Source organism: Paroedura picta, chromosome 2 (assembly GCF_049243985.1).
Source record: "Paroedura picta isolate Pp20150507F chromosome 2, Ppicta_v3.0, whole genome shotgun sequence".
In the NCBI taxonomy this organism is placed as follows: Eukaryota; Metazoa; Chordata; class Lepidosauria; order Squamata; family Gekkonidae; genus Paroedura; species Paroedura picta.
In genome coordinates, this window is record NC_135370.1 from 81314606 (window position 1) to 81336357 (window position 21752).

The 21752-nt window shown below is 42.5% G+C and overlaps 2 protein-coding genes across 6 annotated transcripts; one reads left to right on the plus strand and one right to left on the minus strand.

The window, feature by feature from the left end:
* The first annotated feature begins 802 nt into the window (after positions 1 to 802).
* On the plus strand, positions 803 to 12627 carry CIMAP1A (ciliary microtubule associated protein 1A). Of its 2 annotated transcripts, none has more exons than XM_077321220.1 (8): positions 803 to 1134; positions 3170 to 3302; positions 4186 to 4318; positions 6462 to 6659; positions 9441 to 9542; positions 9861 to 9982; positions 10946 to 11083; positions 12062 to 12627. In XM_077321220.1, exons 3-8 carry the CDS (start codon positions 4210 to 4212, stop codon positions 12149 to 12151), a joined length of 759 nt encoding a protein of 252 aa, XP_077177335.1. In that variant the 5' UTR covers positions 803 to 1134; positions 3170 to 3302; positions 4186 to 4209; the 3' UTR covers positions 12152 to 12627. The 2 variants fall into 2 exon arrangements, with proteins under 2 accessions (XP_077177335.1, XP_077177334.1); XM_077321219.1 differs by having other exon boundaries at positions 803 to 974.
* Positions 12628 to 13044: 417 nt separating this feature from the next.
* Positions 13045 to 16928, minus strand: BET1L (Bet1 golgi vesicular membrane trafficking protein like). Of its 4 annotated transcripts, XM_077321222.1 has the most exons (5): positions 16653 to 16782; positions 16001 to 16092; positions 15721 to 15777; positions 14260 to 14454; positions 13045 to 13376 (listed from the first exon to the last, which is right to left on the minus strand). In XM_077321222.1, exons 1-4 carry the CDS (start codon positions 16756 to 16758, stop codon positions 14287 to 14289), a joined length of 423 nt encoding a protein of 140 aa, XP_077177337.1. In that variant the 5' UTR covers positions 16759 to 16782; the 3' UTR covers positions 13045 to 13376; positions 14260 to 14286. The 4 variants fall into 4 exon arrangements, with proteins under 4 accessions (XP_077177337.1, XP_077177338.1, XP_077177336.1 ...); XM_077321223.1 differs by having other exon boundaries at positions 13045 to 14454; positions 16782 to 16928; XM_077321221.1 differs by having other exon boundaries at positions 13045 to 14454.
* Positions 16929 to 21752: the final 4824 nt, after the last annotated feature.

Genomic DNA, 21752 nt, shown 5'->3' on the forward strand with positions numbered 1-21752 from the left:
GACTGATCATTCCAGAAATTCTGGGTTTTGGAGGAAACCAAGATGATTTCACCTGCTGACAGCAGCACCAATCACAGAAGATACAACTAATTGATTCTGCCTCCTCTTTTCTCCTGTCCTTGATCAAGCAGCTCCATTGTCCTGCTGAAACAATAATCATTATAGAAATCTTGAATCATTCACATGACATGTTTTATTAAACTCATTATATTGCATTTATAGGATCAATTCTTGTATACAAATGTATGTCAAATATACTTGTCACTGTCCGAATGTTTGCACTGGGCAATTCTCACATAGATTTCTGTTAGAACAATTCTAGTAGAGAGATTTTTTTTAAAGTGTATCAAAGATACCAATACAAAGTAATAATGGCATTCATTGTTTTTTTAATTACAGCTTTCAACAAAAGAATATACAAAGAGAATGTATTACATCTCTTGAGATCATTCCTAAAGAGAAATAAAAAAGATGAATACTCTCTTTACTCCAAAGTTATGAGTGTTCAGAAACTGTTAAAGACAGTTAGATTTATGTGTGATAAAATTGGCAGCAACAAGGCCATTGCATTATATGATTCAGCTCTGAAACATGGGGAAAAACCTGCAAGCAAGACAACAGCTCTGTCTGTGACTGTCATCCATTTCAACAAACACAAGTCCAAGTTATAAGTGCTTGGGATGGTAGGGCAAGAGCGGTATTCATTAAAATGCAGCCTGGATTCCTCAGTCATAACTGATTCTAGAACCCTCAGATGTACTATGAAGGGCAATTGTTTGTTTCTATGACAATTTCATGAAGGTTCTTCTCAAGTCCACATGGGGGAGGGGAGAGAAATCCATAAAAACAGGGATGGGTCTTCCTGGATAGAATTCCATCTTCTCCTAAAACTGTCTCTGGTCCTGTAGAAAAAAGCAAGAATGACACTGCAGACAACAAAATTACCCAAATGAGTTATATCGTCAAGGACAACAGTAGGTGGATCAGCTCTCAGTTGTTGAAGAAATCCTCTGTCTTGTAAGGCATAGTTAGGTGTTTGATTCCTTTAGAAGCTGAGGTCACATTTGCGAATCTGGCTAGGTGCTATCAGGAATTACATTTGATGGACAAGCATTCCAAATTAAATTTAGCAAGGTATGTTGAGGATTAAAGGTAATCTTAAAGGCTTCCTTCATTATTGCCAGGCATTGCCTTGTCTATGTTCTCTTCACAAAAGTGCAGTTTCCCTTTCTACCTGATGCAAAGGAGGCACTGCTCCCAGGCAAACCCATTGGGTTCACATTCTTGTTTATTTTATGCAGCTGCACATTTCTTAGGACAACCTGTCTATGAAGTGTGTGTGTCTTGTTTGCAGATGGACCATTTATAAGAGTTATTTATTTAATTCGTTTGTAACTTGCCTTTCTCCCCAATGGGGACCCAAAAGGGGTTTACCTTATTCTCCACTCCTCCATTTTATCCTAGCAATGGCCCTGCAGTAGATGTTAGGCTGTGTGTCCATCCCTAAGTCAGCCAGTGAGCTTCCATAGCATGAGTGGGTATTTGAACCTTGGTCTACCAAATACTAGTTTGAAACTCAGCGCAGTGGTTGGACATCAAAGACAGTAACAATATATTAATATTCAATTAACAGGGTTATGGAATAAAACAACATTGGCAAAACTAGGAATCCAACCATTTTGGAAAGGGATAACTCATTGATATTATTCAAAGTTTTGCGGGCCAATACTTTACATCAATGTAGGCAAGTCTCCCCCTTTCCTCTCAGTACATAACATGAATTTTCTACCAACCTCCTTCATGGACACACAAAGAGGAAATGGAAGAGTAGGGGGCTTTACGCACCGGGATCTTTGTAGCAAATTGGTCACTGAATGAAAAATCGCCATTTAAAATAGTGGAATTCGTCATTGTGCATACCTGCCTTTGTAGTGGAATCCAGTTGCGTTTTGTAGCGTTTCCCACAGGCTTCCGGTCTCGGCAGAAATCGCTAGAAAGGAAGTGCTATTGCCGAGCTCGTCCCGCCCCTGGCCGTCAAGCAGCCAATGGGCAGCCGTTAGCATGCTCCCAAACAGCCCCTTTCCCTTTAAGAAAGGTTTTTTTTAAAAAAAAACAGACCCATTGCAACGAATCTGTGTTAATTCGTTGCAACGGAGAGACCCATCCAGCTGCCTGGTGTGTTTGAGCTGTCGTTTGATCGTTGCCACGCTCCCTCCGAGTGAAAAAAAAAATCCCCCCCCCTCTCACGGGCCCGATTTTCGGCTGAATGAATGTGTAAAAAATAAAGTGACTGCTTAGTAGTGTGCTTAGTGACTGAAGTGTGCTTAGTGACTGAAGGGGAGGGACTGAAGCTGGGGAAGCCTCTAAACTGAAAGAGGCTTGCTGGTGCGTTTATCCCCGCTCGCTCGGAGAAAAAAAAAATGGCGATCGCTTCGCCGGAAGATCAGAGGAGAGAGCCAGGGGGAGGGACTTTGTAGAAACCGCAACAATGTTAACGCACAGGTCTTTTTCGCTAGTGTTGCAGATTGGTTGCAGGAGTGTATCGCTTTCCGGAGGGTGAATCCACTTTTGGGGATTTCCCTGAAAGCGCTACAAGGAAGTGCTTTTTGCAGATTGGTTTCAGGTGTGTGGCAGATTGTCGACGACGTTGTTCAAAACAGCAAATCAGTAGCGTTTTCAATTGGCAACCATTGTGCGATTTTGAAGGCGTGCAAAAAGCCCCTTGGAATTCATTCTTGTCAGGGCTCAAGCTTACAGCATCTTTTCAGTGTCCCTGTGTGTGTGTAAAGTGCCATCGAGTTGCAATTGACTTACGGTGACCCAAGCAAGGGACTAAAAAAGGCAAGTAACAAGCAGAGGTGGTTTGCCAATGTTTGACACTGCAAAGTCTTCCTTGGTGTCTCCTACCCAAGTACCAACCCTGCTTAGCTTCTGAAAGCTGATAAGGTTTGGCTATACTATACCATTCTACACCTTGCCTTTTTTCAGCATCATAGCCCAGTTCTAGCATGTAAACTGCCCTGAGCCCACAGAAACTAATATAATCATCATCATGCATGATAATAATGAAAATTGGCTGTGAACATGTGCAGAGTTCTTTAAACCTCGTGATTGTGCAATCATGGCATGACTATAGTTCCAGACTGAACTTTGATGCTTCTCTTTTTAGAAATTAGACACTGCGATCCAGCTTCTCGGACAGGCAAAAGAGTCAAAGGGAGTAAGAACAAACCTGCATCTTCCACTTTTCCCCCAACTTCATTGGACGATATTGATTGGGAAAACATTCACAAGCTGCTCAGGTGGGCTCTTCTAAGATGGGGCTGTGAGTAGAACTGAAGGTCAGATGGGAGGACAAATTAATGAGTCCATGAAGGTGTCACAACTTTAGGTGCAGATGGACCTGATTTTTCCCAGTTAATCTGTTTTAACTTGATCTGTTTTAACTTTAACTTGCCTGGCCCTGGATGGACACTCAGAGGAAGGAAGCTGTTGTGATCTGTGTATTGATACAAGTCAGGGAAAGGAATTCAAAATAAATAAATAATAATAATCATATTTAAAAAATGCTGGCACTGGGAAGGGAAGTCAATGAGGGAGAACACTCAGACACAGGAAAAGAAACAACCCAAAAGGGGTGAGACATATATACCTGGTATATTTCATGTGTAGTGTGGTGGGTAGGGAATATACTCTTAAGGGGATTTCTTGGCCCCTGAAGGCTAATGAAGTTCCACAATGCTTCAGCGCATGCACATGCATACAAGAAAACAGGGAATAAAACCAATCCACAATGTCAATTTAAACAGATGGAACACTGACAGGGAAAAAATTAAGAAAACAGGCGGATTGATCCTCCGAACTGCTACAAAACTGATGAAAACCTGGAAGGTGGTTGCAGTCTGGATTGTACCGGATGTAGCACTTTAATATCACTGATATGGTAAAGAAAAATAAAATATGGCTCATAGCCCATGAAGAGAAGACATAATTATTTAACTCCTGACATGGCTAGCAGCAACAAATTTCAAAGAAATATTCCAAGGTTGTATGGAACACTTTCTGTTCATGTCAGCAAACATAATAGACTAGATATAGAAGCTATAATACAGAATCTGACATTTTTCTACCCAGAAGGAGCTATTTAACCTTGCTCTTAAAAGAATTCACGCTTCCCTTTCTTAGAACTTGGAATAAGCTGCTTTCATCATGAGCAAAGTTCCATGGGTGGGAACATGGAGGCCTCATCGTCCAAGGGGTCCAGTCATGGCCCAGTTTACCAGTCCTGGGCCCAAGTACCAAGTACAAGGAGCAACAGGTAAAAATGGGATGGGGGAGGGGGCACTAGAGTTCTGTTTTTAAATAGTTTTTCAATCATCACATTAAAGTAATATATAGGATTCCCGTAAAGTGTTCTGTTCTGATGAAACATCTGTATTTTGATAATAATTGTTGGAGGAAATTTTCTTCTCAAGACAAGCCACTCTGAAATGAATGAGAATTGCTCCAAAATTTCTGCATTTGTTTCAATTGCACTTCTTTGAGACCATTCCCTGGTAAGTATTGCCTGTAATATTTTTCTGCTGTGACAACTTAGTTTCTCATGTAGTGCTTATTTATTATTATCACAAAATGATTGTCCCCTCCGAGTTTTTATCCTGGACAGGGCCCGCCCTAACACTTCCCTAGGTGGCCTTACCCTTTTATTTAATCTGTTCCACAGGAGCGGTTAAAGATTATATGTTGGACAGTTTTACCATTCTCAGATGCTTCTGCACCTTGGCCTCGACACATAATATCCATTTGTTAGATGACTTCTGATCTACAAAAGGCCATATTATTGTCTTACTCCAAAGTCTAGTGAAATATTAGACTGGCAAAGAAAAGAAAAAAGTGGGATATTGGTCATTTCCTCAAATGCATACATAAAATGTGCAGAAGTTAAGATCCTGAGAACCTGTTTCCATTTGTTTAAATGAATGTTATAATCTTTAAAACTATGGAGATAGTTCAATGCCTTGTGAAACCTCAAATGCTAGAGGGAAAAGCCAAAGAATTTGTTTTGGGTGTCTAGGGTCTTCTGCGTAGCTTGTTGTCCTACTCTTGTGATTTGTGTAAGCAGAATAAATGATACAGATTAGCAGCTGCAAAGATGATCAAAAAGGGGTTGTTCCACGTAATAAGAACTTACATTCTTGGCTGTGTAGCTAACTGTAACTTCAAACACCACACACAGTTATCAGTTCATTCTTGCTGCTTTTTATTATGAGAAGTCTATGCAAAAATTTGTATCAAGTTTCTCGTCCATATAAATATGTTTTGTCTCTCAACAAACACACTTTATCTTTGAACTAGAAATAAAGCCCATTTTATATCTAAATGAAATGGGCGAAGGCTTCCCGGGGGGTGGGCGAAGGCTTCCCGGGGGGGTGGGGGATGGAGCGGGTAGTGGTGGGGTGTCCTGGCACCGTCCCGGGGCATTCATCTGTCCCTGGGAGCAGCCTCGTTGCGGAGAGGCTGGTTCCGAATGCGGGAGGAGGGCTGCAGCTGGGCACCCACACACCTGAAAGCTTGGGAAACCTTCTCTGGGCCCTGGGAGCAGGCTCGCCGTGGCGAGGCTGGTCCTGGTGCCCAGAGAAGGCCGGCAGGAGGCCCCCCCCCCACCCGGAAGGCTTGGGAAGTGGGGACGCAGGGCAGGAAAGGAGCAGGGATGCTGCGTCTTCGACGCGGCATCCCTGCTCCTTTCCCAAGGTGGAGGAGAGGGCAGGCCAGAGGACTTACCACATGGGCTGGCTGTTCAGTCTGCTCGGCAACTTCTCGGCCAGGGCAGGCAAGGTCGGGCCAAGCAGCCAATGTGGCTCACTGCAGCGAGCCTGCTCCTGGGGCCCAGAGAAGGCTTCGCGCGGCTCCCCATTGGCTGCCTGGCCCTGGATGGACACTCGGAGGAGCCAATCATGAGCCGCTCTGCGGCTCCTGATTGTCCCCTCCAAGTTTTTGTCCTGGACAGGGCCCGCCCTAACATCTCCCTAGGTGGCCTTACCCTTTCATTTAATCCGCTCTGCAGGAGTGGTTAAAGATTATATGTTGGACAGTCTTACCATTCTCAGATGCTTCTGCACCTTGGCCTCGACACATAATATCCATTTGTTAGATGACTTCTGATCTACAAAAGGCCATATTATTGTCTTACTCCAACGTTTATTGCTGCTCTGCAAGGCTATTCTATTCCGGGTCTCTAATCTCCCTTTTGCCATGCTGTAGGGGTCATGGCACTAGGATGGTTGAGAACTGCTGCTCTAGTTAAGGGACCTCAGTCAACAGAGCTGAGGAAAACCCTTTCAGCGGAGATCTTGGAGAATTGCTACCATTCAGATAGACCAATGCTCTGAGTCAAGGTCAGGCAAGTTCCTTGTTTCTTAAACTTTTGCATGAAATGAACCCATTTTATTTTTTTTCTCCAGGTTTTGTGTCCCACATCCCAACTAAAAGGAGGGCCCCTGCCTACAGTATGCATGGGGCGAGGCCTTTGCTCAGCAAAGACTGCTTTCCAGGTCCTTATCCTGTGCAGCCTTCTATGACTTACCGAGGGAAGAACATTGCTCCAGCTTACACAATGGCTGGGCGCCCCAGAGTAATAGAAGAGAGTACACCAGGCCCTGGTGAGTGATATTCTTCCATGCAGGGTCTCCATCCACTGCATCCATTGACTTACTTGAGACAAAGGGACCATTCTGGTACAGCAGTTGGAGTAATTCCCAGGGAAGTAGGGGAAAATACTGAATAAATGACAGAGGGATAGCTGTGTGTTAGTCTGTTGCAGCAAAAATAAACAGTAGTAGCAGTTTAAAGGCTAATAAGATTTTATTCTAGCACAAACCTTTGTGCCCTAGAATCTACAAAAGAGCGAACTGGATCCAATGTGGGCATGTACAGTTAAATCCCTCATGGATATTTTCCCCAAGTGATTACAGTTTTTCCAAAGCTGAGGTAGAAGAACAAAGTTTGAATCCGATGAAACCTTTAAGACCAACAAAGTTTTATGCAAAGTGTAAGCTTTTGTGTGCACTTACACTTGCTCATGCATAATGAAATGGGAAGTAATTCTGTACTTATACACAGAGAGTAAATTAACATTAAATTAGTAAACAGCATTATTAAGATATTTAACAGATTCAGAGACCAAAGAGGAATAAGTGACTTGGCATATAAGATTACCATTTGTTTGGATTCAGTTCCAGGGCAAAACCATAGTGAAGAAAATAAATTGGTCAAAATAAATGGGCAGGTGCAGTCAACAGAGACCTTGTCACCAAATGCCATCCATCTCAAACATGGAGGAGTCTCTGAAGTGGGCAAGTGGCCTTATAAGGTTGTCTCTCGTGTCCCCAGACCAGAGAAATACATATCATTCTAAACAACATTATATTCTACTAATCATTATATATTACATATCACTATCAGATTCTATTATTCCAAATAAGAAATGAAATGAAATAAAGAGGATGTATGGTATGGCCCTTCTGAGGGATTGTGAGGAATGTAGATGTAAGGGCTAGATGAGGTTAGCATATGTAGCGAGATAAGAAACCAATATCTGTTGTGTTTTGTGGGTTCTACTGTTTTGAGTGTTGTAATAACTTGCAGCTCAGCAGTTTCTCATTCTGGTCTGTTCTTGACATTGCTTTGTAATCAGAAAGCTCCTTTGAGGTCACCCACGGAATTTCCTGGAAGGTTGATGTGTTCTCCTACAGATTTCTCACTCTTGTGATTCTGGTACCAGATTTGTGTCCATTTATTTTTTTGGTGGAGGGTTTGACCTGTTTCCCCTTTGTATAGAACATAAGGGCATTGATGGCATTTAATAGCATATACAGTGTTAAAAGATCAACTTATGAATAAGCCTTTGACAGTACAGTTGACATTCCTAAATCCAGTGATTCGGTTGACTGGTTGTATGTGGCAGTAGTTAACAACTGAGCTTGTACCAGTATCCATGTTCAAACTGAATTTGTCTTGTTCATAAACAAAACAATTTGCTCAGATATCTTCATATCATGTCCACATGTGGTTGAAAACATTCAAGAAGTGTCTTATTTGTTCAAGGGGAGATCAAAATGGGTCATTCTAGACCACACCATGGGACGTCTGCATTACTTGTTATGCTATTAGAGTAAAGTTTGAGTCCAGTGGCACCTTTAAGACCAACAAAGTCTAATTCTGGGTCTAAATTTTCATGTGCTTAAACTTTGTTGGTCTTAAAGGTGCTAGTGGACTCAAGCTTAGTCCTATTGCTTCAGACCTACATGGCTACCTACCTGTTACATCAGTTTGTGAGCCTGCAGCCATTTCTTTATATGCATTTATTTATTTATTTATTTATTTATTTATTTATAACTCAGTTTATAAATCAAACTGGCTCACGGTGCTTCACAATAAAATTTCATAAAAATATAATATAACTCTAAAAACATAATAAAAACATCCATGGTGGTAACAAATAACTTTCCTTAGTGTTCAAGCCCTCCATTCCCAATATGGATTCCAATCAAGATTGGGGATAACATACTTCCCAATGCACTGTCCTCCCTCTGCTTAGGGTTGCCAGCTCTGGGTTGGGAAACATCTGGAGATTTTTGGGCTGGAGCCAGGAGAGGGTGGGGAAAATCCTCAGCAGGATATAATACCATAGACTCCATCCTCTAGGGCAGTGGTCCCCAACCTTTTTATCACCGGGGACCACTCAACACCTTTTACTGAGGCCCGGTGGGGGGGGGATAGTTTACTCCTCTACTCTCAACCACTGCCCTAACACTCTCTGACTCTGGTCTCTATGGTAATGTTTAAACATCCCTTCAAAATAAGATACAGACACGCAACAACAATGAACATAAGGAACATTTTATTTTCATGGAAATTTTAACTCATGACAATGACAAATCAATGGGAATCCTGAGTTTGTTTCTCGGCAATGAGATAGTCCCATGTGGGAGTGATGGGAGACAATGACACCCAAAGTGTGTTGTAAAGGGCCGGGGGGGGGGGGAGATGTCCTTCGCAGTCCACCTCCAATTAGTCGACGGACCACATGTGGTCCACGGCCCACAGGTTGGGGATCGCTACTCTAGGGGAACTGATCTTGGTAATCTGGCAATCAACTGTAATAATGGGAGATCTCCAGGTGTAATCTGGAGATTGGCAACCCAAGCTAGGTATTCCTTAATCCTTCCTTTTGGTTTTACAATCATAATTATGCAAACTAGTCTATCATTTATTTTGCAATTGTTATTAAGAACACATGCATTTTCAAGTTTATGGAATATGAGGTTTTTATATTAAAGGCTTCTAGATTGCTTTCTCAAAATGACAGAATGCACTAATTGTTTGTCATGATGAAGGCCAGCCCTCAGTCTAATTGTAACCTTTGGTTTAACTTTGCCTAGCTTCTTATTCACCGGAGAGGTCTCAAAAAATTGTCTATAAAAGTGCTCCTAAGCATTCCATGTCATTCAGGTATGAAACTGCCAAAGCTGACAGCACTCCAGGTAAGACTAGTCTCCTTTTTTTTTGATCCTCAGGGTTGTTTTAAATAATCAACTTGTGATCCTATGAAAAATGGCTTTGTGAAAAAAAAATTGCAAGGGCTATGTACTACAGCATTGCAGAGTCTGAGCACATGGCCCCTGAAATGAAATGAACATTGATAAGTTACTTCTGAATGTGAGGAAATATTCAAAACCCATTTATGACATTGTCAGAATTCTATTAAAGTCTGTGAGAATATTCCAACTCTTTGGACATAATCCACCGTCTCTCTTCCCATAATCATGCTGAAAGTCTATTGCACTTTTCCCCTCTTTCAGGTCCTAATGCATACATGATCCCCCAGGTGCTTGGGCCATACACAGTCGCCACAACTGCCAGCCCTAGCTACTCCATTATGGGCAAGAATAAGATTGGATGTTTTCATGAAGATCTCCACAAGGTAGGCTATGCACTCAATTCATACCTGTAGTTTCTCTGCTAAGTATAAAAATAAAGGCATACCTGCTGTGGTCAAATTTTCTCTTACTACACTTCAGTCAACTTTGTTTTAATGTGTATCCTTTGTTGCTGGTACAGTTTATACCTAGCATCACATCCTGTCCTAATGTAAGTTGTAATTGTAGGACTGTAATGGTGGAATTTAATCTTCACCGAAGATACCAGCCTGACCATTATGTTCTTTACCCTAGGAATAGATATTTATAACCTCTTCAGCACATTTTTAAGCTATAAAAAGTAATTAAAAGGTATCAGCTTTGATGATTGCTGGAAGTCATGGCTTGTATGTGAGTAGGCCATCAAAGGTCTGATTCTACCAGCAGAACTTTCTTATCCCATCACCTAGTACCTATAAATGATCCCTATAATCTGTTCACACATCTAACTGTAAATCAACAAAATCTCAGTTAATCGAGCAATAGTATGGTGGTGTACATGCATGTGCACAACCCTCTCCATTCCTGCCTTAATCTACAAATGTCAAGTCGATGCAGGAAAGAAAACTGCAACCATAATCCTACTCCTAAAATGCTGCTTTACATTGAGCCAGATTGTGCTTCCACTAGATTTTTGAGGACTCAGCCAGAAGTCTTCTCTACTGTGATACTCAAAACCTTTAAATCTGTTCATAGTTCAAGCCAGTGTGTGTGACAAAACTGAGCATGAAAACAATTTATTCAAGAATTAACAATTTTGGATAGAGAGACAGAGGTGGACATGCTTAACTACACAGCTGGTCAAAAGAGGCAAACTCTTTTGCCTATGATTTGCATTCTGGGGGGCTATTTGTTGCTGTGTTTTGGTGCCAAGCTCATTTTTGATACATTTTTGAACTGTTCAGTTTTTCCTAAGAAACCGGAGGTACCTTTTTATTGGTGGAAATCATATTATTTTTCTCTTAAAGACACCAGGCCCTGCTGCATACATAAAACCAGATACAGAGCTATACAAAAAGAGAGCACCAAAGTACTCCATGGGATTACGAACTAAGACTTCAGCAAAGAAACTGGGACCTGGACCTGCAGACTATGAAGGAGGAAAGGTAATAAACAGCTTCCCCTCCTTTTGAAAGGATTCTACTCCCCAGTTGCTGTACAAAGACTAGGGATGGGCATGAACCAGGCAGTTTTGTGAGAACTTCCTCCTTTGTCTGGTTCAGTTCAGGGGTTCAGCTGGCAGCCATTTCAGGCTGACAGTAGATGGGTGTGCCCACCCTGCTGTAAAGCCAAAATGGCTGCAAGCCATTTCAGTAACCGATTTTGCTCCCTTCCACTTAGAAGTGGGCAGAAGCAAAATGGACAACTAACAGGGTTGTTAATATGGTAAGTTTATTTTTTAATTTTGTTTTCAATTCACACACTGTAAAGGTGAAATAAAGCTGCTTCAAGGGAGGATGCCTAGGGCATGCTTTCCGTGGTGCTTTGAGTAGTGAATGCCATCAAAACTGGGCAGTCTCTCAGAACAGAAAAAAACTGAGTGCTAGCAACAGCTTGGGGCTAGGTATATCACCTTCTACTCTGTGTCAAGCATGGAAAGGTCCATACCTTTTGTCATTACATCATTAGCCCTAAGCACATGCCATCTGAAGGTAAAATGTCTGATGGCACATGGCTTTTCCCCAAATTCCAATCCATCAGTATTCCACAATGTCTTTCAAAGGAAGTGGAAGGAGCTCATCCTATTTACTGATGCCTTGGGACAAATCTCTAATATTCACAAAAAACTTCAGAATCATTCACAGAATCAATCACTCTTCAGACTCACACAGGTAGACAAATCATATTTGTCTCTGAAGAGGGGAGTCTTGTCTTCCATAGGGTACCTATCTCAGCAATATTTAATCAAAGACCCAAATGAATTCTGTGATTATACAGGATTTGTTCATATTGTCACAATAATCTCATTTTGTATAAAGCAGGAAACAGCCTGCTGTGTCCAGATGATACGTAGAGGGGGAAGAAAGAATTAAATAATGGAATAATGCCTATTTCATCTTACATATTTTTTCTTTGGATTCTAGGTATCATTCACCAAATCTTGTGCTCCAGTTATTTCTTTCGGAATCAGACACTCTAATTACACAGCACCTCTTATTGTGGATGCCTACTGAATTTATTCCCCTCATAGAAATTTTTTACCAATATTTTGCTATCATGTTTCTCCATACTTGAATGCTGACTAGTCACATAATGTCAGATGACCACCAGCTAGTCCTAAATCTTCCACCATATATTCAGAAACTGATTGTTCACGACTGAATTTATACTTTCTGATGAAGGAATGTGCTGTAGTCCCCCATATGATGAGGAGGCACTGCAGCTGACACTTGTCCTGTTGTATGGAACATGTTGAAAGCGTCAGCTACATTTCTACGTTCTGATACAAGTGTATAGACAATGGAGTTGTACTGCAAAAGTTGGGTTTTGATATATTACGTACATTTGCGGAAAAAGACAGAGGCATCTGTTCTAGAAATATTTTGTGGAATTTGTATATTCCTGAAATGACTGATAAACTATTTTGTATATTTCTTTTACCACTTCCAGTTGGGAAATGTTTTGAAAAAATAAATTTGTACCTGATCAATGCTTTTGCATGATGAAGCTATTTGATGAACAGATACACTTAAGCCTGCCTCTAGAGAGCAGCACACTATGCAAACTGTAGAGAGAGATGTTAGAGACTATGTATTAGTAGAACACTTTGAGGATTTTTAAAGAATCAGCAGAAAGAATTTCGACAAAGTTGGGACCACATAATTCAATTATTAGCCCAGCAGCTGAAACCACTAGCTCTGTGAAGTCCATGTTGGGCACCTTCCCTTTTAAAATCAGTAAAAGTACCTAATGAGGAAGAACAGGATTCTACCCTGTCCCTTTTCTCAACATGTTTTATAGCAAAACTTTGCTTTCCAAGGCAACAGGCTTACAACAAAGCACTGCTTACTGTATTTTACATCTTATTCCCAGGAAAATTTTTACATGGAGAAAATAAGAGACTGGCTATTATTAAAAATCAGTTTATTTTTAATTTTCAACTTAAAAAAACAGGAGGCCCTGCCCACCAAGTATTTTTAGAAAGTGAGTTGATCAGGAGGGCTGCTGACTGGCCATGCAGATTAATATTTCAGTGATAGCTGTCTCTACATTGCTGGTTTTATTCTCTCTGATTCCTCTTTCCCAGCATATTTTTATAATCAGCTCCTCGCATCCTCTGCACTTGTGCTTCCTCTGTGCACACAGATTGCTCTAACTTCCATGTGGCCATTTTGTGGGTGGCCATCATTCTGTGCCAGAATTCAAAAGGTGCCACAGGCTCAAAAAGACTATGGACCCCTGTATAAAACAACATGGCAATATTATTGCTAGGGGAAACAATATGAAATAATCAACAAGCAAGTTAATTTTCTCAAGATTAAGGATATAACCTAAACACGAGACAGGCTGTTAAAGGCAAAGATTTGCAAGAAATATAGTGATCAGGCTGCTGAATCAGAGAGGATAATTATTAAAGAGATTCAGTTATATCAGGACAGAACACTAAAACCTATTGAATAGGAAGAATTGGACAAAAAAGACATTAAAAAAATAATGAAATACTTTTTGAAATAAATATAGCTTGTTATTTGGTCTGGTATAGCCAATGCACAAATATAAATAATCCAGAAAGGATACATTGGGCAGAATAAGGAGGCGGCAAACAGAAATGTTACCACTGTGCAAGTATTTTTCCCCTTCCAGATACAAGTATTCTAGGCATAATTCTATTCTAACAAGCAGATTCTAGACAGCAACAACAAAGACTGTTAATGGTAGCTATAAAAAACTTGTGTTTCCAGAAGTAAAAAAAGTTAATGAATTTTGCAAGGAAAAAAACTATTAGTTTTTAGGAGATGCATACATCCTAGTATCTCAATCCTCCAAGCAACACATTTTGGCTATGTCAAATAATAGAAAGCATCAGCAGTGTTCTTCTCTCTCACCCCCCCAAAGGGTATAGCAATATGTGAAAGTTTCATTTCAACAATGTGAATTATGCTGTAAACCAATAGCTTTTTAAAAATAAAAAGATTATCTCAGAGCAACCTCGAGAGAAGAAGCTTGTGGAGACTATACTGTAATCTTCAGATCACTGTGAACACATGAATGATCCTTCCCAGGAAATACACTTGAAAGTACTTCATTGTCCACCACCCCACACACACACAAAAATACACACATTCCAAGACATCTTTATGCTTCCACCTCAAGTCCGTGTTCTTGTCACCAAATAATAAAGAATGAAGAACACAACAACCAGTCCAGCAGAGACATAACATAGGAGTTTACGATTATCCCTTCCTGAACGAGTCATGGTGGAAAACCGTTTCACACTCCCTGTCAGAAGACCTGTTACACTCATGAAGTCTGTGTCCTGGGACAAAGAGAACAAAGTAAGAGGTTTAGAAGATATTGTTTGTCGAAACAGAATCCTCCTTACATTCTATAACATGGAAACTGCAAATAAACACAAGCAGGATATTTTTATAAATCCATTTTAGAGAAACTAGCCTCATAATGGCAGAAAATTCGGCAACCCGTTTTACTCAAAATTGTAAAATAGAAGGGGACTGAATGCAAAAACATGTATACAAATCTGAAGACAGCTACATTTTAAAATCTGGAGTGACTGGGCAGATTATTCGCTCAGCTAATCACCAGCTACATCTGCAGGTCACATAAAGCCTGCCTGCCCTTGAGCCAGCCTTCTTGGTGGAATGAATCAACTCTCTTTCCCAGCTTCACAGTATGGAAAAAGTTGGTTGTTTCCAGGCCCAACAGAAATTTTCCTGGACTCTAACTGCCTTTAAGAAAGGCCTCCCCCCCCATCTGCTCCATACTGTGATGGGGAATGGCGATTTAGAAATAAAGAAGTCTGCTAAGAGTAGACTGGTTAGGCTCTAAGGTGGTGAGTGGGGGTTGTCTGGTAAAGTAGTAAATAGCACCCTGGGGTAACAGGAAGAGCTAACTGAGGCACTTTGGCCTGTCTAGTCCACATACTAGGGGAACTCTTTTGGTACTGGTCATCAGTGCTAGGTGAATGGCCTCAATGTAGAGTTTTTTTTCAGCACAACATTGGTGTGCAGGCAAAGATAAACCAAGAGCAGTTGGTTACCACTTGTGGTTTGGGATGGCACTGCCCATATGCAGACAAACCTATTGATTAGCCTCTTAGGGTGCCTGCACTAACAAGTAGGGGTGGCTGAATTACCAGCTGCAGTTCAGTTTTTAAAAATAAATCTTCGTTTAACCCTAAACTGGGGTCTTTTGTCTTTCATGTTGGGGGTGAGAGTCCAAAATAGGGTCACAACATTTGGAAACATCACAACATTAATTTCATAGTATATTTATTATTATATACTGGGTCACTGAATACTTGTTTATCAGAAGAAAGTAATTTCTTTTGAATGCCATCTTAACCCTCCCCCCTTGAAGGTAAAATAGTATAACTTCATTCTTCTTGGGTGAAAAATGGAAGTAGTAGGGAAAAGAGGAGAGAAAAGAGAAGGGCAGACACACGTCAGTGGAATATGTTTTCTTCTTTCCTTCTCACACAAAAAGCCTGTTTCTTTATAATCAGTCAAGAACTTCATTCTGAACTTCATTAATAATTCTGTATGTGATATAAGTAGTTTCTTACCATCCCATCTACGTAGTGATTTTGATCCTCAGCATCTTTATCAATGTCCAAGGCAAGCTATTCAAGATACAAAAATTGCAATTGGTATTTTCGGGAAATAGGAGCTCCTTATTAATAAGCATAGTAAACACAGGAGTATGAGCTCTTGAAGTGAGCACCACTGCAAACACAAACAAAAGAATCACTTGCTCCTTGCTGTTTTCCCATAGTTATATACTAGAAAATTTCTGGGAATGAACATTTGCGATTTTAAAAGCAAGCAAATAAAATAATCACAAACCGATTTTAGCCTGGTGACTTTAGTGGCTAGGTTTTCTGCCATGAGCTTGTTTTCCACATCGATCATCTCATCCACAGCACTTGGGTTCTGACCTGAAATAGAAAACCTAAGCAATTATCAGAAATACATAACATACCACATCTAGCAATTAAACAACATTAAACCACATAACATACCACATCTAGCAATTAAACAGAATATATTTGCAAGATGGGTCTGTTAATACCTTGCAGACCTTCATGCAACTTACATCAAAACTTATTTTGACATTTGTTTTTAGGGAAGCCAGTGGAGTTCCCCTCTACTGCTGAAGTGCCAGTAGGAAAGTCACTACATATATTGAATACTTTAGATAGATCATCTAGTTGTGGGTTTTGGTTTAACGTATATGATGCCTTTCCATCACTATTTTCGTTCACTGTGCCCCTGCCAGGCAGATGAACCACTGGCAAACTGAGCGACCCAACATGCAAGGAAAGCGGTCGGGTGAAGAGATCGGGGGCGGTGGCAAGAGTTTTTAGTGCGGCAAGGGGACTTCAGTGTCTTGCACGGCGGCCCCACGGGCAGAAATTCGGCAAGGAAAGTATTTTTCTCAGCCTGGGGAACTAGGCAGGCCAGGGCGGAGGCGCGGCGTTACCGGCTGAATCCCCACCTAACAGCTGAAAGGCGCCGCTCGCCCTGGGGTTAACTAGGCGGCAAACGGAGGACGAGAGACCTCCTCCCTCGGGGAAGAGACAATTTGGTCCAGCGGTAGCCATAGCTACCCCCTTTCCGCTCTCACCTCGGCCCCATTCCGCCATGTCTGCTTCCTGCCTCCGTGTCCCGTCCCGCCCACCGGGAGGAGGAGCGTCATGGAGGGGGGGGGGCAGCGCCGCCCTCGGAAGGGCCTGAATGGCGCCTGGGCCTTTGCTCCAAGCGTCCGCGGAGAAAGGGCGGGTGGGGGAAGGACGAAGAGCAATAACGCTAGAAGAAGAGCTGGGGGCTTGTGCCCCGCTCTCTTCTATGCGACGGAGTCCCACAAAGACCTTCCTCTCCTCACAACAGACACCCTGTGAGGTAGCTGAGGCTGAGAGAGCTCTGAGGGAACTGTGGCTGGTCAAGGTCACCTGTCTGTGGAGGAGGAGTGGGGAATCAATCCCGGTTCACCACAGTCAGAATTTGCCATTCTTAACCACTACATAGACCTGCCATGAATCGACCAGACAGAAAAATCCTTATAAAGAAATGCCTTGGTTCCTGCCTCAGATCGCTGACTGACCAGAGGAGGTAAACAAGTTTGCCTGACAAACTCTTATGCCTCAGCCAGGGAGAAGGGAGCTGAATTCATTTTGCCTATCGAACTGTTGCTAAATAGACAAACTACACCAGACTGATCTTTCCTATGCCAAGCTACAGAAAAACTCTTGTCTTGGAAATTCCTTGAGATTTGGAAGTGGAGTCTGTGGGATTTGGTATAGGGCTGCCAGCCTCCAGATGGGACCTGGGGAGCCCCTGGAATTACAGCTCTCTTTAATACGACTGAGACCAGTTCTACTTGGTGGACTCTATGGCATTGTACCCCACTGAGGATCCAGGCTCCATTTCCAAATTTCCCGGACAACCTATTTAGCAACCGTAATGTCACCTCTAAACCAGCCATTTACCCAGGGGAACCAATCACTCATCTAGAGAGCAGTTGTAATTCCTGAGGATCACCAGGCCCCACCTGCAGGTTGTTAACCTTAGCAAGAGCAGCTGGGAAGGTGAAAACAGGGATCTCTACCCCACATCCCCCCTCCCCCATATGCAACCTCTGAGCTGTTTTAACAGTTTATACAACAGGCAGAAAAAGGGTAGGTATTCTACTTTCTGACATTCTGTGGCTGTATAATAGAGGGGAGCTTCAGTGGTGAAAGTCCAGCCTGTCACAGAAATAAAGTGCCATCTTTAAGACCAACAAAGTTTTATTCAAAGTATAAGTTTTTGTGTGCACACATCTCCAGATACATTGAAATGAAAGCTACCATTCCATACATTTAGGCTGTTGCCAATCAAACTGGTAAGCAGCAAATTAGATACAGCATAAAGTTGTAAGACGCAAGGACAAGCTGGAATAACAAGCTTAGTTTATATGATTATAATTTATTTGGGTATAATTCCCCGGGGGAAGGGGGGAAGTAGTGAAGGAAATAAATATACTAAAATTGGAGATTGATGGGCAGATGTGGCATTTTTTATTGTGGAATGCTGAGAGTAATTAACCAAGAGTCCTGGGAGTTTTTCTGAGCATTGTTCTGAGAGTTTTAATAACTTGTAACCCAGCAATCTCCTTTTCTAGCCTGTTCCTGAAATTCCTTTTCAATAAAACAGCTACTCTGAGGTAACCTATTGAATGCCCTTGAAGGTTAAAGTGTTCTCCTACCACAGGCTTTCTCATCCAGGGTTTCATGAAACTCTGGGGTTTCTTGACCACCCTGGAAGGATTTCCTGAATGGGTGGGAGTTTTTAAAAATATTATTTACATTTGTTAAACATTTATCAGGTGATGTGACCATGTATGATCAGATTATTCGCCCTCCACACTGCCCAAATGGCCAATGATTGCCTGGGGGAGGGGGGATCAGGATGGGCCCCTGATGAACATGTACACAGCTATGCTTCCCAAACATTCTGTATGACTGTGCCACTTCTGGGGTTTCTCAAAGCCTGAAGAATGTTTCATGGATTTCTCAGTGGTTAAAAAGCTGTCCTACAGGTTTCTCAGTCTTATGAATTTTAATATCAGATTTGTATCCATTTATCCTTTGGCATACAGTTTGACCTGTTTGCCCTATGGATGAACACCAAAGTGCATTGTTGGTTGGGAAGGTGTACTTGATGTTGGGTTCAGTGATTATGTTGTCTGGAATTATGTGGTAGTAATGTTTAAGCTCTGGTACCAGGGTCCATGTTCAAGATAGATGTTGCATTATTGTGGACTAGCAAGAAAGCCCATTGCAACCAGGAATGCAATGGGCGCTAGGACCCAGGGGACACCAGGAGGTGTTTTTTTTTCTGCTGCGTGGAGCTGTGAAAGGCTCCGACAGGGTTTTTTTGTTTTCTGCTGCTTGGAGCTGGGAAAGGCTCCTACAGGGTTTTGTTTTCTGCTGCTTGGATCTGCGAAAGGCTCCTTCCGGGGTTTTTTTTCTGCTGCTTGGATCTGTGAAAGGCTCCTGCAGGGTTTTTTTTTTCTGCTAGCTCTCGTGGGCGTGCCGGCTTGGAGCTCCTACAGGGAGCTGCTGCTTGGAGCTGGGAAAGGCTCCTTCAGGGTTTTGTTTTCTGCTGCTTGGATCTGCGAAAGGCTCCTACAGGGTTTTTTGTTCTGCTGCTTGGATCTGTGAAAGGCTCCTGCAGGGTTTTTTTTTTCTGCTAGCTCTCGTGGGCGTGCCGGCTTGGAGCTCCTACAGGGGTTTTTTTTCCTGCTGCTTGGAGCTGGGAAAGGCTCCTTCAGGGTTTTGTTTTCTGCTGCTTGGATCTGCGAAAGGCTCCTACAGGGTTTTTTTTTCTGCTGCTTGGAGCTGTGAAAGGCTCCTTCCGGGGTTTTTTTTCTGCTGCTTGGAGCTGTGAAAGGCTCCTGCAGGGTTTTTTTTTTCTGCTAGCTCTCGTCGGCGCGGCGGCTTGGAGCTCCTACAGGGTTTTTTTTTTCTGCTGCCTCTCGTCGCGCTAGCGGCGAAAGGCTCCTCCGGGGGTGTTTTTTTTTTTTCTGCTGCCTCTCGTCGGCGCGGCGGCTTGGAGCTCCTACAGGGGTTTTTTTTTCTGCTGCCTCTCGTCGGCGCGGCGGCTTGGAGCTCCTACAGGGGTTTTTTTTTCTGCTGCCTCTCGTCGCGCTAGCGGCGAAAGGCTCCTCCGGGGGTGTTTTTTTTTTTTCTGCAGCTTCTCGGCGGCTGGAGTCTTGTGTTGTGTTTGCGGCGGGGGCTTCCTTGGGGCCGGCCTGACGCGGTGAGAGACGCTTCGCGCCTCTCACCACGTCAGGCCGGGAGCAACTGCGAGCCGCGCTGAGCGCGGCTCGCAGTTGCTGGGGCTGGGAATCGGAGGGACCAATCGGCAGGCGCTTCGCGCCTGCCGTTTGGTCCCTCCGGTTGTCTGTCATGAGGAAGGGTCCAATCCGGACCCTTCCTCATCCCGGACACATCCCGCCCCAGAACCCCTTACTGTTTTATTTAGTCCGTGGCGCCCGCGGCGCCACGGGCGGTGTACAGATGAGGAGTTGTTTAAGAGTGAGAGTAGCTTCTCAGTTATTAAACGAGCTTCACCAGAGAAAAAGTTGGAAGCCATTGCACAGTGATCTCCTGCTCTCTGTTCAGTAATGTCAGCTGGGTCATTTCATGAACTTATGTCCCATAGTTATGCATTTTTAATATCTATGTTCCAACATTGGACATGTAAAAACAAAAAACAATTGTGAGATAAACCAAATGTCAGAGTGAGAGATCTGGGTTGGAATCCTGACACCCTCTCAGTCTAACCCAGGCAGGGTTTCTCAAATAAGTGGGTTAATTATTTTTTTGTATATTTTAAAATTTTGTTAAACATGTATTGGGTGATATGACCACATATAGTCATGTCAACCCTCCTCCAAAAATAGCCAATAATGGGCCTGGAGGGGGTGAGAAGGCGGGCAGAGGGGCATGTGCACAGCTGTGGGTTGCCTGAATAAGTTGTGCAGGGCATGTGTATCCAGTGCAGTATGAAGCATTATTACAACTCAAAAGGCAAATCAATATTCATAGCCAGCTTGCTCCAGGTTTTGGTTCACAAATGCAATCAATTAATTTCTACATATTGGATGAGTGACAGCTGAATGTGGGAACTGACTCCTGAAAATATTATGAAGTGATACAAGAACATATCTCTTATATTTTATCCAGTCTTTCCTCCAAGAAACCAAGGTACACATGTACCCATTCACACTGTATCTGTACAACAACTCTGTACGTTAGGTTACATTGAGAGGAAGTGACTGACCCAAAGTGACCTGTGAAGCTTCGTGGCAAAGTGAGGATTTGAACATGGATTCCCCTGTCTCAGATATTTAAACTGCTCTACTACACTGGCTCTCTGGTATAGAGGAAAGCAACTTAGATTTCTCTAAGTAGCTTAAGTGTCATTCTCAGGGCCAAACTACACACCATGTTTTATCAGTTGGGTTGGGGGACACACTCCTACCAAGTCATTCTTCCCACAGCCACACAACAGCTCTAGGGAAATTACTGATCCAGATACTGAATACTGAATGTACAGTCATCCAATGGGGCAACAAATGCATGGAGTATGACTGGAGCCCTTCCTCTCTGTGGTGCTTGGGTAGGTGTCAAATGGCTGTGGAGGAGTCAGATCAAGAGAGTAACTCTGGATATAATTATATTGTCAGATTAGACATAATCTATGGTTGTGTCCTGTAAATTTTATTCTGAGTATATTAAAGGCAAGAATAAGATGCTCATAAAACAGCAGCACACCTTGTGGATGGGAATGCGGTATACGTTTTTAGCACATTTAAATCATTTTGACAGAGAAGTATATCTTTATGCCACTTCTCTCCAATATCTTAGGGGAGTGGACATTTTTGTTCCTCACCATTTTATCCTCACAACAGTCCAGAGAGTTAAACAAACAAAACCAAAAAAGACTGGTAAACTTCCCCAGTGTGCTGGACCAGCTCTCAGCTACTGGGTCCGTGTCACATTTTTACACACAGAAGTGTGATGAACACAAACCTCTGGTTTAGTTGAGA